Raw genomic sequence first — 17,672 nt, forward strand, 5'->3', positions numbered from 1 at the left:
GGCCGCGCTTTAATCGTTACCGAAGTGGCTGACGCCAGCAGTTTTAGGCGCGCTGTGGAACAATTGGAGCGCCGCTTGGGCATTAAGAACACGTTCTCTATGCAGCATAAGGACTTGGTTTGGATTTGTGAGGTTCAACGTCCCAAACCAACTCAGGCTATGAGGGAGGCCGTAGTGAAGGTCTCCGGAAATTTCGAACACCTGGAGTCGTTCAACGTGCTCTGACATCGCGCAGTACAGGGGCCTCTAGGATTTCGCCTCCATCGAAATGCGACCGCCGCGGTCGGGACCGAACGCGCGTCTTTCGACTCAGCAGCCGAGCGCCATATCCACTGAGCCACAGCGGCGGCTTGCAGGAAGAAGGTAAAACGTGTTGCGATGAAGGAAAACGCAACCGAACCTAAACCGGGCCCTAGATCCGTATTCTTTTGTGGCACAAATGACTCGGCGCCCATACTAAACGTCTTTATTAAAGTTATTGGACTTAAATGCAGCCGAATCGAGGTAATAGAAACCCGCCGCGGTGGCTCAGTGGTTAGAGCGCTCGGCTACGAAGCCGAATTACCCGGGTTCTATCCCGACTGCGGCGACTGCGTTTTGATGGAGACGAAACGCAAAGGAGCCCGTGTGCTGTGCTTTGTCAGTGCACGTTAAAGATTTCCCAGGTGGCCAAAATTATTCCGGAGCCCTCTACTGCGGCATCTCTTTCTCTCTTCCTTCTTTCACTCCCACCTTCCTCCCTTCCCTCACGGCGGTGTCCCCTGAGATATGCGAGACAATTACAACGCCATTTCCCTTCCTTAGAAAAACATTTCTGATAAAACAAGTCCTCAGAAACTCCGCTTCTGACGACATAAACTTTGGAAATGTTCCCCCATTCAGCGATATTACTCAATTCCAGCGTTGTCGACAACAACGCCTCTGTGCTGCAGCCAGCGGTTCGACATTGTTCGCCTCCACTCAAGCTCACATTTACCTGAAACGGGGAGTAATTTAAGTACTTCCACGTTCCGCAACGACACTGTCCACGAGGACTACTGCAGATACAGCAACGTTGCGACTGTCATAGCTGCTGCATTTGGTAACCCGGCGCTGACACGTGCGAAGTCTGTGCAAACAACAGGAACCGGCGGCGCATGTAATAGACCACGTCGAATGTTTAGCGTGGGTGATCTGTTTGCGATGTAAACGTCCTTACCATCTAACTGGAGCCGCTCATTTGGCGCAGGTGAACTTCAACATACCTCAATGTTTACTTCTACGGGTCGAGTAATATCACATCCGACGCATCATTCAACACCATTCGTTTCCTCCGGAAGATGCTGGGATTTGTGTTTATTTTGCTCTTGTAGAAAATTACCAGAGGTCACCGAAAAAGAAAAGATAAAGCGCGACGCATCGTTTGCCCGCAATAGCTATGTGATCCCTCGACATTAGTTACAACCATCTGAATTCTTTTTTTTTTGTCCAGTTTTTTAGCGCGTCCTTGTGGTGAGGTGAGGAATTTATTACAGGCGCGAGCAGTCATGCCTTTCGCTGCTCGCGTGGTGCGGTCGGGAGCGCGAGACAGGAGGGCGTATTGGATTTCCTAAACTCTGGCGTTCATCGCAGGCTCACCGTACGACCAGGGTTTCCCAGCTGCGCGTGTGTCAGAAAATTAGGCCGCTTTAAGTATCCCTCACCGCATTTTTTAGCCTAGCTCTGCTCTACGCGCCATTGTTTTGCCACATTTTAGGGAAGCTTAACTTATGACTGGGGAGCCACCGAGCGGGGAACGAGCGAAGCTCGCTGGGCCACAGCAAGCTGTGCTGCTGCTTCTGCTGCGAGCGCTCGTTTTTTTTTTTTTTTCTCTCTGTCTCTCTATCTCGACGACAGGCCTCTAGGGCATACTGATGTGTGGAAAGAGCGTCGGGCATCACCGGCGTCTTTAATCAGAGTGCCGGCGTGAATGCCTGGCTTTTGTGTGATATGGGCTAGACGGGTGACCTACTTTCTACCCTTCTGACCCTTTTCCTTTCTTAGTTTCTACCGCTGCCTTGTCTTGTTGCTTAAAACAAGCGACACCGGTGGCAAGTAATTACTTGGGAATGCGAATGTCAGTGGCCCTGTTACGCAGCACGGGTGAACGTCCCGGAAAGGTTGCACCTCTGCTGTTAAACTTGCAGTGTGCGTGGCTTTGAGCGAACTTGTCTCTTCCACGAACTGTGCTGCAACTTGCGACTATGTCGAGCTCTGGAACTCTAGAAAGCTAAAGAGCGCACAGCAGCGGCGACCGCTGCTGAAACTACGGCTTGTGTGCGATTTTATGCCGTATCTTTATTTCAGTGTCTTTGTGCGCTTATACTGTACAGTTTCGAAACGCTCAGCACACAGTGCTTTAAAGAAAAAGAAACAAAACTAAAGCACATATTCTCAGCTGCGAGCGGGATTTGATACAACACCATTTCTATATTTGAGGATTGCGCCATATTGAATATCTCGCTCGGACCTTGCTAGACCATTGCCTCCTAACAATATGAGGACGGAGGTATCATCTTAATACAAAAACATTGTCCAACAACTGACTTTTATGCTGGTTCAAAAAAAAAAAATGTTGATGGCCTTAACTAAACGAGTGATATAAAGAACACGAGTGCGCAGATTTCAAGGGAAAAAAAATAGAGTAAACCTTCCCGCTTAACCTACGTCTGCTTTAGATAACGCGCACAGTTTCTCTAGCATGAATGAAGACCTTGTGCAGCGGAAAGAGCTACATTTGCAATATCAAATAAAAGAAGTCCTGGGTGCTGGCATTTTCGGCACACTTGGGGCTGATGACCTAACCCATTTCTAGACCGTCGAACTTAAGCAGCCAATCTGTTTTTTCGCGTTCCAGGTTTTAGGGAGCATAGGAGGGAAGGGAAGGAAAAGGGTGATGTGTGTTTTTCCAGCCTATGGGACGCACACAGGGCAGCCCTACCTACGAAAAACACACAATTTTCAGAGGCCGATGCCTCGAGACAGCCTCGCAAGTCGTGTTTGTTTGGTGTGCGTGTATGCGTCCGACACTGCATGAGGCAGGAAAACAAGATTTCCTCTCGGGAAGAAAAAACAAGATTTCCTTTAGACGTGTTGCGTGCTCTGTGAGAAGACAAAGGCGCGCATTTGGGATGCACTCGTGCAGAAGATCCCTCCTTGCGTGACAGGTGTGAGATGAAATCAGAAGAGGTAGAGACAGGTGGGGGCTCTTTGAGGGTTATATAATTTACCGCATGTCAATATGCGCTTGTTTACGCCACAAGTTTTGTCCAGGAGGCTCTTGGAACAACGGGTTCAAGCTGTGAATGAAAAAAAATGAAGAGGTGAGACAGCAAATGACAAATAAATAAAACAGTGTGCTGTGATTCCGCACACCAACTGCCTCCTCAATTGGTATTCACGCTTACACACTCTGTCTCTCTTTTCAACTTCAGTTTTTTTTTTAAATTCCTCGACGCTCTTCGCGAAAACTTCCCTTGCTTGGCATATAATAAGATATACCCTTATGTGGCTTTCGAATCGACCAAGGACCGAATGATTTATGCAAAGAGCCGCGGGCTAGGTAATCGCGATGAAAAATTAGAAGCATAAAATTAAACGAAGGAGAAGCTAATATAAAAAAGCGAATACCGCCCTTTATGTACGGCAACGCGCTTTATCATGGCTGCTGTCTAGTGTCTGAACATCGAGTGTTTGATTTAGCCTCATGAATTCTTTTCGGAAGGGCCATTCCAACTGTCGTGCTTATTCATGCCATTTTCTTATTGCTATGCTTTTATCCCAAACATTCAGTACTGAGTGTTCAATACATGCACTGCTGTAATTTTTTCTTGCTAGAAAAAAATCCTATTTGAGGAAAACTGGAAGTAATCGGCGCAAAGCCGCGTGGCGTAGGCGTTGCGTTTATGACCCGAAGCGCCTTTTTTCTGTCTCCTTTTTTTCGCAGGAAAGAACACCTTTTTTTGTACCTTTCGGGTTGTCCACGTTTTTTTCTTGTATATGCGAAATGGCGCTTCATTGGAACCGCTTGTACACGTATATCTCGGTAAATTGTAAAACACGCATGGAGACTTATAGCCTATTAGTGGCTATAAGGGATATTGTTTACCAATATCCCTAAAGAGAAAAGTATACAACAGCTGTATCTTACCGGTACTCACCTATGGGGCGGAAACGTGGAGGATAACAAAGAGGGTTCAACTTTAGTTAAGGACAACGCAGCGAGCTATGGAAAAAAAAAATTATATGTGTAACGTTAAGAGATCGGAAGTGGGTGAAGTGAGTGAGGGAACGCGGGTTAATGACATCCTAGTTGAAATCAAGAGGAAGAAATGGGCTTGGGCAGGACATGTAATGCGAAGGCAAGATAACTGCTGGTCCATGAGGGTAACGGAGTGGATTCCAAGAGAAGGCAAACGTAGCAGTTAGGCGGAAAGTTAGGTGGGCGGATGAAATTAAGAAGTTTGCGGGGGTACGGTTGCCGCAACTGGCAAAGGACAGGGTTAATTGGAGAGACATGGGAGAGGCCTTTGCCCTGCAGTGGGAGTAGTCAGGCTGATGATGATGATGATGATGAGTGGAGCTTGACGCTCAGACGGCTGTGCAGGCACAGCCTGGAAAACTGTCGCCCTTACTATCTTGCCTATCTGTTCTCTGTAACAACCAGCTCGGGCACCAAGAGCACGAATGCAGTTTGAACACGCACATTTATGACGGTCATCGGTTACTGCTCTGTAATTTTAATGAGGAGCCGGGCGGTGACGACAAGTACGGCCACCGTGGTGGCAATCCATATTACGGCATACCTGTCAAGCGCATAAGTTTGTCAGTATACTGGCATGCAGTAAGTGTACAGTGACAAGATTCTTGTTGGGCGTTGGTGAGCGCATGAGTGGTTTCGCACTAATAAAAACGTTACACATGCAGTGGAGCGCGGCCTGTTATTTAAGACAGCAATAGCCCGGTTTTATAGTAGACTGAACGAATGAATGAATGAATGAATTGCCCCGCAGGACTGGCTGTGCAAGAGCGTGCTCTCTCTCAAGCTGTACGCGGCCATGGCGTCCATCAACTGGATGTTCGTCGAGGGCCTGCTGCTTCACTCACGCATCGCCGTCTCCGTGTTCCAGCAGGACGCGCCCTTCAAGCTCTACTACGTCATCGGATGGGGTGAGCACCCGAAGCTTTATTCCACGGCGGACACGGAGTCATGAGAAACGAATGCTTTATGAGAATTATGATGCTAGCGCGTAAGTTGTTGAAATAGGGTGGCAAATAACGAATTATTACAAACCGCTCTGAATTCAAACCAATCTCCCATACCTAATTGCAAACCGAGGTTGCATGAAATGCGGTGTTTGCAATCAGCTCCAAACATATATAAAGCAGGTACCGTTACCTGGTGCCATCATCTGCATCTGCACTGCCAAAGAAGCAGCCTGCCTAATTCTTTCGTGATGTCTCCGTCGCAGCTTTATTATTGCCGGTGTCCAGCTCCCGAAATTATTTCGCCCTGCTTGCCCGTATATATTATCTCGTCTAAACGAAATAACTGTCTCCATTTCTCAGCGTTTCTCAGCGCAACTTTCCTAAATATACGCAGTACTCGGAGAAATACTGTTTAGCCAGCACTTTAACTGGCTTCTAATGAATAGGCACTTGCTAGATGCAATCGTCATCGGGTCTTGGCTTCAGGCTGAAAGCGTTTCATTTTAGACTATCCGGCCCAAATGCGCCTGAAAGATGCAGATGTGCTGCGATTTCTGCAACGGCAGCATCTTCCGAAACTCGCTCTGAGCAAATCACGATCCGGTTTCTGCAACCTTGTCGTGGTTCCACGCGCTGGTCATTACGCCGGGAACAGAATTGCGCCGGTCGTATGGCACGACACAGGTGAACCATACGGAATGTCGATCTGCGATTTGTTCGAACTTTTTTATGCGGATAAAGACTCTCCAGAGGCCGATATGATACCGCTGCGTAGACAAATATCAGTTCAGTGTCTGCCCTATTCGAAAGGGGTGATTTATGCGCGTGTGCTGTCAGCAGCGCTACATAGTCCCTTTATCGTACCGCCACCCGCAAACTTAGCACGAATGCTCGAGCGCATGGCGTGGTCTGACATTAGCGCCGCGGAACGTTGACCGCCGGGTCTGAGACCATGCTTCACGGTGTGTTTACGGTGGCTGGTCTCAGCGCCAGCGTGGTCTCAGCATGGTCTCAGCATCTGAGCATGCTCTGGGGCTGGCGAAGCGGTCAACGCTCATGTTTGCAACAACAAAGCGAATTCTGCGAAGGAGCACTTTCTCGAGACCTCATTATCTTGAATCTGTTCTCAGCACCTGAATAGGTTAGAATGAATAAGCCATGGTGTGGTAAGACTATAGTGGAAAGAGAGGTACGAAGTGGCTTTTCCCCTGTGTGCGCAGGGCTTCCGGCTCTGTGCGTGCTGGCCTGGAGCCTGGTCATGGAGTCGCGCATGCGCAGTCACTGCTGGCGCGGCTACGGCAACTCGGTATTTGTCTGGATCATCAGCGGACCCATGATGGTAGCCCTCTTGGTGAGTTCACGTTCTGTGCAGTTGGGCTAATATCGAGTGAAGTCTGTATGGGCGCAAGTAGTTCAGCAAAAAGTAAAATAAAAATGCGACGGCTAAGATTCGCGGTCGGACATAAAAAAAAATTCGTGGGACGCTTAAGCTGCGCCTTAAAGGTGTGACGGGATAGCCGTAAGGGCTTTCTTCAGCGGCCTGGGGTCCTCTTTGCATATAACTTCGCAGACATGGACACGCTTCTTTTTTTTTAGTTTAACTGTATTTTGCTTTTCTTTTCCATTAACTTTTATTTTTATTAGTATTTTTATTATTGTTTGTTTACCACAAAACACAGAAGGACTCCATTTAACGAAGTCGAACAAACGTTGCTGATTGGTCTATGGATAGTGCGCCTGGCTCACGACCCTTGGGGCAGAGGTTCAATCCCAGCTCGACCACCGTTATTTTCAGCGCAGTTGTTTTTCTTTCTTCAGAGGCATTTCGTAATGTAGATGAAGAGATGTCACGACCCTGTAGACCGATGAGGAATTGTGTGGAGACGTCACCACTGTTTACTGCGTGATCGTTGCGGAGTGTTTTCATTATCCGCGCGACCTCATGTAGTGTTTACGCCATGACCCTCTCGACCAACTCCAATTTCACGGCATAACACCGACGACTGGTTTGCCGCTGAACGGGAACGGGAGTAGATGACACTAGTGCTCGGTTTGGCCACGAATTCTATCACGTTCGCGCTCGTCTTCAAGCACAGCTGGGTCTTGTCGCCACTCACTTTGTCTACGATCACAAACAGTACGGCGGAGTGGGGTTTCTGAGTCGGCTGCACTCCACCGCAGCTCTCCCCGTGTCCTGGTGGTGTGTCACGTGATTGAGTGGTGGTTTTGTAACAGCTTCTTGGTGTAAAAAAAGCAAGGTGTCAAATATATGATGCGGTATGGTATGGTATGGTATGGTATGGTATGGTATGGTATGGTATGGTATGGTATTGTTTGGTATGGCGAGGCGTGGTATCGTATAGCAGGGTATGTTATTTATTTATTTACAGAGATATGAGGCCTGAAGAGAGGCATTGTGTAAGGCGGGTCAGGTACAAAAGTTTGCGTAAAAAAAAGCTAAAAATCAAAAGCATATGAAAAGTGCAGCAAAAGAGATCAAGAACAAGGAAGCTCAGATAACAAAATATCGTTATTCACAAGAAGTTATATGAAGTACAAAACTACTATGCGTCATGGAACAAAAATAGGGTAACTGCATAGAGTATCAAACAAAAGCAAAAAGAAAATCAGATATACATAAGGACAACTGCGCATAAACGTAGCCAACGAGGCAATAGCCTCAAGTAGCTGAAAACAACGGTATGGTACAGTTATGGTATGGTATAAAGTAAAAAAGCTGCACGTGGGCCAAAAGAAGCGCCGTAGCGAAGGGCTCAGGATAAATTTAAACTGCGCCATATTCTTAAATGAGCACATGCGACAAACATACAAGAAGGCACAAACAAGGCCTCCTTGCTTGCTCATCTCATTTCCCAAATGTCAAGTAGGCAATCTGGTAAGACCAGTAACTGTCGAGGTAATTGCATTTTCTTGCGTCTTTTTATTTAAAAGAAGAAAGCTGTAACGCTAGAAGCTGAAATTTTTAAAACAAGAAGGATGTTTTCATTCCTCAGTATTGAAGCCTCAGTTTGCTTTATTCGGCATACAAAATTGGAGGGAGATTTCGGCATACGGTGCGCTGTTGAATAAAGCAGCAGCAACATGTCTCCTGTCTGAAACAGTGCAAAGCGCGCTTGTTCTCTTGTATAACGTAATTCTTTTTTTGCGTGTTTACATACCAAAGAAACTTATTGGACAACCTACCCCCCCCCCCCCCCGACAGACACACTTTCTTTATTTCATAGTACCGCCCAGAACTGCGCCGTTGCAAAATATTTTTGCTGGTCTTTCATCATTCTGTTGTTGACTCCCACTTATGAGAAGGCTTCCGGTTCAAAATTTAGCTCGCGCAGGCAATCACTGCGGCCTATTTATGTTATTGCTATTCGCAGCACCAGCCTTGAAGAAGAAGGTAGGAATTCATTCTATCAAGGAACATTTGCTCTGCGAAATGATCCGATGTCAATTCAGGTTCGGTACTATCAATGCTCTAAGGACGGCGTCTTGTCAGGTCGCAATAAGTGAGCGCTACTTCTCATACTTCTCTGAAATCATGAATCTTTAACACACACAAAAAATGCTCAGACCTCTTCGGGTTCCTCAAGCTGCATATTCTCTGTCATCATTTCTGCGACACCCTTGAGCGTGAAGGCTACAGCGCACAATAGCTGGAAGAACGCACTCCAAATCTTATTACGATGTTTTTCCACTCGCGTGGCCCTTTGTCATCCCGGAAGAATTTGTCAGCCTATAGACATCACTCAAGAAAGGCCCAGTGCCGCCTTGGCGTTCCTTTCAACAGGAATTCTTTGGCCTTTGAAAAAAAAAAATCAGTGACAAAAACTGCGCAGGTCAAGCAGAACAGAACAGTACAAGAAGAAAGGAAGCCCTATAGTGGTCATCCTCAAGACCTTATCTCGGTTTCTTCAGCTCATGCAGTTACGAGTGCCATCGCAGCTGATATTGGCTCCCCGTGGATAGGAAGAGCGACTCTTCGAGCCGAAAGCGACCGGTGAGAGCGAGCTCAAGGTGGACGACATCAGAGAAGGAAATGATTTTTAGAGAAGGAGAAGGAAAACAACATACAAATACGTTCAGCTCCACGGTGATGGCCGCGTGGTCGCCATCGGCGCCCGGGCGAGTCGCGGACACGAAATCAATTTCGCGGTGCGGAAGAGCGGTTCTAGCCTCGCGCTCTTCCCGAAGCTCGCAAGCCGAAGGACGCGTTGCTGACGCATCGCTTTAAAGCGCTGCTGCCGCTCCCGGCATCGCCCCGGGGCTTACGGGTTGCGCCTCCCCACAGCTTCCGCCTGAAGCTCGGACAGCGCGCGGGATTGCTCCCCGCAGATTGGGCCCCGCTTTTGGCTGAGCGAGCGGAATGTAAATGCTCCGAGCCGCCTTGTGGACTTTGCGTGGGTAGTGCCGAAGTGTAGTGCCCCATTCGGCGGTGCCGTTCGTGCTGGGTTCTGCTGCACGTGTGAGCCGCGGAGACGAGCTAGCGCCTGCGTTCGCGAGCGTAGGTGTCGTACGCCGTAAACAGTACCCTCATTTGCAAGAAGGGTCGGCACAATGTGCATTGCACGAAACGAGAGGGCGCTGCCCGCAAGTAACGTCGATGTTTAGATTGCGACTTGGTGGAGGGGGAAGGAGGCATAAGAGTTTTACACGTTTTAACAGAGTGGCGTAGGGAAAAGCGCGAATGGCGGCTGCTCAACAGCGAACTATACGCTATAGAAGCGATCCCGTTATAGACTCGTTAATCGAGTAACTATTGCAATATTCAGGTGCGAGCAAGCCCAAGGTTCCCGCAGTGTACTTTCGTTTTCGGGATTTATGATGGTGAATTTTTAGCAGTTATTAGTGCATGGCATGTTCTACTACTTCTCAAACTCACTGTAATTAGAAAGCGGCGCTTGCTCTGCAGAGACGATGTATTGGTATCGCATGTGTCAAGGAGTTCACTTGATATTGAAGAGCATGGGTCTTGCGTGACCCAGGTCGCGCATTTGTAGGAATGGCAAGTGTAATTTTTTTCCATTGATTTTTTTCCTCGATAATGTCACGCAACTTAAAGCCATAGAGAAGTAAAGCTCTGTGCTCAGCACAATTAATCTCTGCATATGATGAAGCGCTTCTTTAGCGATGAGGATGTTGTTGCCGCTTTTGGCTTGTAAGGAGCCGGCTTAGTTCAGGAACGAAAGCGTGGAGCTAAATAATAACCCGATTCTCTGGTTTACTTGCTCTGAACACTGTTGTGACATTTATCCAGAGCCGACAGGTACAGATGAAAGATGCTTCGTAAAAGAAAAAGAAAGAAATCGAATAACTTACCAAAAATGGAGCGTTTGTCTTCCTTCGAGCCACCCTAGACTCACGAAGCTGCAAGTCCTGAAAATCATGCCGCATCTGCCCTCGCAAATTAATTTGATCCTACTTATCCGCTTCTTCACGCAGCGCCTTTGTAACTTCCTCCTTGGCAGCATCCCCAGGTCACCGACAACCGACCCTTACGTGTCACGCGTAACGCTCATCGTTCAGTGAGAGAAACAGAGCCTCCTCTCCCACCATACTGCATAGGCGCACTTCAAGCTTACGTGGACGCATGCTCAAAAGATCATATGTTGCACACCAGTCTTCCCTGTTCAGCTCTAGATAATGCACACTAGACATGTTCCTACATCAAAGAGGCGCCGCTTCCTCTATGATTGCAGAGCTCAATGCCATTCGTGATGGCTTCCTTCCTTCCTTCCTTCCTTCCTTCCTTCCTTCCTTCCTTCCTTCCTTCCTTCCTTCCTTCCTTCCTTCCTTCCTTCCTTCCTTCCTTCCTTCCTTCCTTCCTTCCTTCCTTCCTTCCTTCCTTTCCTTTCCTTACTTTCCTTACTTTCCTTACTTTCCTTACTTTCCTTCCTTCCTTCCTTCCTTCCTTCCTTCCTTCCTTCCTTCCTTCCTTCCTTCCTTCCTTCCTTCCTTCCTTCCTTCCTTCCTTCCTTCCTTCCTTTCCTTTCCTTACTTTCCTTACTTTCCTTACTTTCCTTCCTTTCCTTTCCTTCCTTCCTTGCATTCCTTTCCTTCCTTCCTTCCTCTTCCTTCCTTCTTCTTCCTTTCCTTTCCTTACTTTCCTTTCCTTACTTTCCCTCCTTCTCTTCCTTTCCTTCTCTTCCTTTCCTTCTCTTCCTTTCCTTCCTTCCTCTTCCCTTCCTTTCCTTCCTTTCATTCCTTTCCTTTCCTTCCTTCTTCTTCCTTTCCTTTCCTTTCCTTTCATTCCTTTCCTTCCTTTCCTTTCCTTCCTTTCCTTTCCTTCCTTTCCTTTCCTTCTCTTCCTTTCCTTCTTTTCCTTTCCTTCTCTTCCTTCTCTTCCTTTCCTTCTTTTCCTCACTTTCCTTTCCTTCCTTTCCTTTCCTTACTTTCCTTTCCTTCCTTTCCTTTGCTTACTTTCCTTCCTTCTCTTCCTTTCCTTCTCTTCCTTCTCTTCCTTTCCTTACTTTCCTTCCTTTCCTTCCTTTCCTTCTTTTCCTTCCTTTCCTTCCTTTCCTTTCCTTCCTTCCTTTCCTTTCCTTTCCTGTCCTTTCCTTCCTTCCTTCCTTCCTTCCTTCCTTCCTTCCTTCCTTCCTTCCTTCCTTCCTTCCTTCCTTCCTTCCTTCCTTCCTTCCTTCCTTCCTTCCTTCCTTCCTTCCTTCCTTCCTTCCCTCCCTCTCAGACCCTTCGGAAAGACATCGCCCTACCCACGTCAACAGAGGCTAGAGGGCTCTTGCAGGCTAATGAAAACTATTTGGCGACGCCATGACCTTTCGCGACTTCGTTGTTCGCAATAGAGTCCCAACTCACCAATAGGCATTAGGCGAGCGCGATCGACTTCGGCATCGAAGCAGCGCTATATTACGGCCCTCGGACATAATCATTTGTGCCCATGCTCAACACCACTGTTTCCTGAAAAAGATAAGCATAAAACTCGTCTTCAACGCTTTCTTCGAGTTTAATGGCTTTTAGCCGTGCAGTTTTCGCAAAAGTGTGGACCTGAAAAATAAATTACATCAAAGAGATCGCAGGCACGCATTACGTTACTGCGCGCACTTTACCGGAACGTGGCCCCTGTCTCGATGCCACAGGGGCTTAACTTTGCGAACTGTCGACGGCAGCACGGCTGCGCTTCTAGGGCGAAAGCCGAAAGTGCCTGCCGCCAGCTCTTCAGCCCTAATGTCCGCATACCACGGGGGCAAAGAATCGTTTAGGAGAAGCGCACTTTGACATTCTTCCTCTCCAAGCAGATGCGTTCAGCGCAGCCGCCCATGTAAAAGCCTCTCACGCTTCACATTAATGTAAAACCATATTAATCCGTTTCCATGCTCTGGCCTTTGACTGCCATAATCTTGCTGTTTAGGCTTTCCCGCGATGCAGCTCGAAGAGAGCCTACTTGCTCAGTAATGGGCAACAGTTTGCAGTATGCGGATTTGCAGGAAATAATTTATTTCGGTGTTCTCTCACTAGCCATTCAGCTGGTACTAATTTTAGCTGATGAAGAACGCATATGTTAGCTCGTGCTTCTATGCTTTTCATTGACGTACTTTGTTTCAGAGCACAAGAACTTTTTTTTCGCGAACTATACCCAAAAATTCTAGACAAAAGCGTTTTTCAATGAAAAATAGTTTATGACCGCAGTTTTTCACACATTGCAAGACTTCACGACCATAATCTATATATCCACAGAACTGTCTTCGGAAGGCTTGCATTCTTTTGCTCTTAATGTTTTTGCTATCGTCATTAACGTTCCCCAATAATTTTCTTTGCCAGTCTTAACTACTCGATGCGAGCGATGGACAAACTTTAAAAGAAAGATTGGGCTACGCTTCAGACGAATGGACCATTACCTTCAGTATTTCCACAACAGTACCTTACAGTATTCCAATATTCAAAATTTTTTGTCCAGGAAAGCTGCACTTCTTCGTTGATGAAGGTGCATTGTGCAACTGCGTAAGCTCACAACTGAAGGAATGCATCTAGTCGCCCATCGTGCTTCTAAAGCCACGAGGTTCCTTTACCATCAGGTTTCTTTTGTGCGGAAGCCTGAATTCCAGTTACCACTGGCTACTTTTTCTTGCTTCCGTCGAAATAACCAGACGTTTGAATAGCGTTGTGCCCGATAGCACAGCTCTCTACAGTGTGATATGCGCCCCTAGTTGTTCACATCGTCGGAGAGACCTGTTGGGAATAGTTTTCACGCAAGAACTGCTGCCTTGGCTTAAAATTACATGTGAAAGTTCACAATGAAAGCGAGCAGCTCTCGTTCTGCCTCAGTTTCCTGCAGCGTTTACAGGCATAACTTTAATACCACCGAGCTGGAATAGATCAAACGCGGATGTTTCAAAGTTTTCGCTCCATCGAATAGACAGATTATCCCCTTGAAAATCTGGTGCACAAACAGGAAAGTCGCATAGCATATCGAAAACGGTTTCGTAGTTTTTTTTTTTTATTATAACCGACAGTGTTTTTATATGTATTCAAAGTGGCGGGGACGTTGTGGTTTAAAGAAGCATTCGCTGCGGCACTGATGCGAGGCATGTTAGGCCTACCAACTCCCTGCGAGCGTACCCTACCAGCCCGTAGGCGGGTGGGACGTAGTGCGGGTGCAATGTATTCTTGCTTTTGTTACCGATATGCTTATCTCTTGCCGTTTTTATATATCGAATTATCAGTAAATTTAACTATATCACTGCCCTTTCGGGTTCGATATATTCGCCTTCGCAAGTATTAAGCTTTCTTAAAAATCGAATGCTTATGTTATGATATCTGTTCTAACAGCAAAAAGTACACTGCCAGCTGAAATCTCACAGCCTTCCCAGAAAGAACAGAGAAGTGGAATGGAGGGAGGTTATCTCTTACTTATCTGGTTCACAACAGCGCGCATAGGGGAAGAGGGGTAAAGGTACGAAACACAGGAGAGGGGAGGGGAATTGGGGGGGGGGGGGGGGGGGGGGGGGGGTGTAATTCTTTCACCCAGAACAGGGTTACTCGGAACGAAGTGAAGGAAAAGGGAAACTTTCTGAGCAGTGACTTTACTTCGGCGTCTCTGCCGAAAGCGCGAAGCCGAGTTCATTTTCCACCTCCGGCTTAACCCTGCACAGACGGCTTCGATTCTTCGGTACGCAGTGTTGAGAAAAATGTAAGCCAACGTCGGAAATCAGGTTGCGCAAGAACACGGCAAAGACTTCGGGAAGGATACTTCCGTTCTCTCCGTCTGGCTTCAAACGCTGCTTGTTACTCTGTAAAGCCTCTTTCGGAAATCCATACTATACAAAATCCGAGCTTTCTTTATTCTGCTCCAGTGGTAACCTTATCGTGATGTACGAAGAACTTCAGGCAGTGCCACTTGAGGGGGAACGTCGTCAGACTTCCCATATATCTTAAGATTTTAGTATCTTTCGAAACTTTCCCGACTCAAGCGTCGATCCAATGCGCGAGGCGATAGCTACAAATAGTCGCAGCCTACAAACTGCGCCTCATTATCCGGCTCTAAGAGTGCCTCCGGAGGAGATTGCAGGCCCGTTTTTGCTTTGTGCCATAAGAAGCCGGTACACTGATAACGCGAAGCGTGAAATCCAGGCAACGGAGCTATGCAGCTCACCTAACATAAATGTGACCTCGGTAAACCCTGAAAGTGACCTTACCCACTTCGCCGATACAGAGCAGAAAAATACAGCGCCACAAACGGTATCGGGCAATCCCGCATTAGCAGAATACTTCGCCTATAGACCTGTCCGATTCGGGGTCTCCAGCGGGGCATGATAGACAAGAGACGAGCCTTTCTTGTGTTCTTTTAGAGATGCAATCACTTCCTGGAGGAAAGCGTTGCGAAAGCTTCTTTTCTTTTTCATACTCTGCGCCTCCTTATACGATCACCGGTTGTTATTTTGCGTGCGTAGCCAGTACCGAGCGCTGTTGCCACGCTACTGGAGACGGTAAGAGACTGCCGACCTTGGGCTGGCAGTGTGCCGATCCAGTGGAGCACGCCATTAGCTATATAGACGTAAGAATGCTTCGGACAAGAGGCGATCCTCTTTTTGTGTCCCAGTCACCGTTCACATACTTTTCTCTTTACTTGACGCAGTCTAAGAAAGCACGTGGGATGTATTTGAACTCCCTATCATAATTCCGGTTTGCGAGAAGGCTTTTTCTCTTCTTCCTGTACTTTTTAACTGTCTTAAAAAAAGTTTCTTTTTTTTTTTCTGTGTGATACAAATTGTGAAAAGTATCGTAACCTTTTCGTTTCCCTTCTATTTGCACTGTCGCACTGAAAAAAAAAAAACGCGCTTTCAAAATCTTGCAGGTGCCCCTAGTTGATACTTATATTAATTAAGTTGTTATGCTCGTACAATAGTATCTGGGAGCTGCAAAAAGGAGACGGCGACATCATTAAGTTGACATCTTAATAGTGACTATAGTAAGATATCCAGCCCAGAAATAGAAACTCCAGGCGTGCATTCCGTTTTGTTTAGTTTGTTAAGTTTACTTATGCGCTTTCTTGACCACGAGAAATTTCGCACCACTAGCCCTTGGTGCTCCTACTTGCGTGTAGGTAACTGGGGGTTTTTCAGTTTATTTTCAGTGCCACGCAGTTGAGGTTTAGTTTTTTTGGTTGCCATGGTTTTACTAAAGTGAGAAAAGAGATCCTTAAATTTTCCTTTAATTCGTAAAGCGCAGTCAGCCAAAAAAGCGATCGCCGATCCCACATAAAATATTTCGAAACATTTACGGCGTAGAACAACAAATTTCCGCCTCAAGATAATAACGCGTTTCGATACGTCTCCAAGATTTCATGTACTTCGAGCCTTTAACCCTCGCTGACTTCTGGGAGCGGCGTACGATCGCCCGCGGTCATGTCTGAGAACTGATAACAAAGATACCTTGAGAGGATGTAGAGAATGTCACACTGGTACCCAATGCGACACCAAGCAACTAGCTGCAGAAATTTTCCTTACGAATGTCACGGTCAGCAAGAGCACAAGAGGAAAAGCTACGCGGTTTGGTACTCGTGAGCCGTCAGTTATTAAGTGCTGATACGGACGGCTGATTATGTCAGAAACGCCCCTCTACTGTTTGACCATGCGCAGTCTTCCAGTGGGCGCGGCAAGGCTGCGGCGCTTAGAAAGTAAAGTTTGCTGCGTCAAGTGTTTCCTTTTTCCGGACATTTTGTTCAGTAGTAGACAGAACATGAAAATTATGGCATGGGCAGGAGAGGAGCCAGCCACGAAAGGAAGTTTACTTGGAGGAAGTATGTACTTATATTTTTAATAGCAGCTGCCGGACAGAAGAACTGAGCAGTTAATTTACTTTAGGTGTAGCTCTCGGAATCCGTCTGCGAAGATCCGAGCACCTTGCTTTCCAGCTGTTAATGGGGACCAAATAAACATTCAGCCATGCCCCAGTCATGACGGCGTAGCCACGTGCAAACGCAGGCGTCCCCAGCAGTAGTGCGTTCAGTAGCGATAATGTAGTTGAGTACACTAAACGCGGATCAGTACGATTCATTTACCTAGCACAGAGGTCTATGAGAGCGGTCTTTTCGCGGGAAACATTCTCGTTCAGGAACCATTCTCGTTCAGGAACAGGGTGCAGGCGGCATTTCCCATGCCCACATGACAGTAATGACGCGCTTCCACTCCGTCTCCTATATGTAGCGATGGCCGCAGCTCAACTGACGATGTGGGGTTGGCACGAAATATGCCTAACTGCAACATCCCGATCACCTAAATGGATAAAGAATATGGCAAATGAGGGGATATCATACTTGCATTTTACTTCTAATTTCTGAACGAACTGAAACTGACACACTGAATGTGTGGCTGTGCTGCTTGCAACTTAAGACACCAACCACACAGACCGACACCACAGGACTAAAGCTCATTGCTGTCGCAAGAAAACGGGGGATCACATATAGACGCGTATTGAGGTATAGGTATCGAGGTAAGGACATGTCTCAACTTTCTTTGCTTCATTTAAAGAGCTCGTTACGCCTTGTTCCTTGATTTTCGTTGTGTTTTTCTCTATCGCAGGTGAACACTGTGTTTCTGATTAACATCATTCGGATCCTTCTCACGAAGCTTCAGTCAAACACATCCATCGAGACCATGCAGCTAAGGTGAGCCTCTTCTCTCTCCTTTGTCAGCGAATTCGTCAGCGACGAATCCACGAAATGGTACAAGAAAAAGGCACACATCTCTCATGCCTTCGCGAAAGACAGAGTTATATAGAACACCTTTGATGCAACGCGGATTTTCTGCTTTAAAAGGACGGGATAGCTTAACATGCTGACCCACAGCTTCGTGTTATGTGCGGCGAAGCTTGAGTTTTGGGATAACCCGCTCCACTCACGAAACAAGGAGGTTTCTGGCTTGAATTTTAGCAGGAGACAAGGTGAGGGTTCTTTGATTGTGTTCGGAGCCCCGTAGTAT

At 47.0% G+C, this 17,672-nt stretch overlaps 1 protein-coding gene across 1 annotated transcript in view; it reads left to right on the top strand.

The window, feature by feature from the left end:
* LOC149341727 (corticotropin-releasing hormone receptor 1-like) overlaps positions 1 to 17,672 on the top strand; it is a 177,014-nt gene that overhangs the window by 124,996 nt on the left and 34,346 nt on the right. Inside the window, exons 6-8 of the mRNA XM_089543891.1 lie at positions 5,031 to 5,187; positions 6,447 to 6,577; positions 17,274 to 17,359. Coding sequence (XP_089400017.1) covers positions 5,031 to 5,187; positions 6,447 to 6,577; positions 17,274 to 17,359 — 374 coding nt within the window. The remainder of the gene's footprint in view (positions 1 to 5,030; positions 5,188 to 6,446; positions 6,578 to 17,273; positions 17,360 to 17,672) is intronic.

Source organism: Amblyomma mixtum, chromosome 5 (genome assembly GCF_055824585.1).
Source record: "Amblyomma mixtum isolate Tamu chromosome 5, ASM5582458v1, whole genome shotgun sequence".
In the NCBI taxonomy this organism is placed as follows: Eukaryota; Metazoa; Arthropoda; class Arachnida; order Ixodida; family Ixodidae; genus Amblyomma; species Amblyomma mixtum.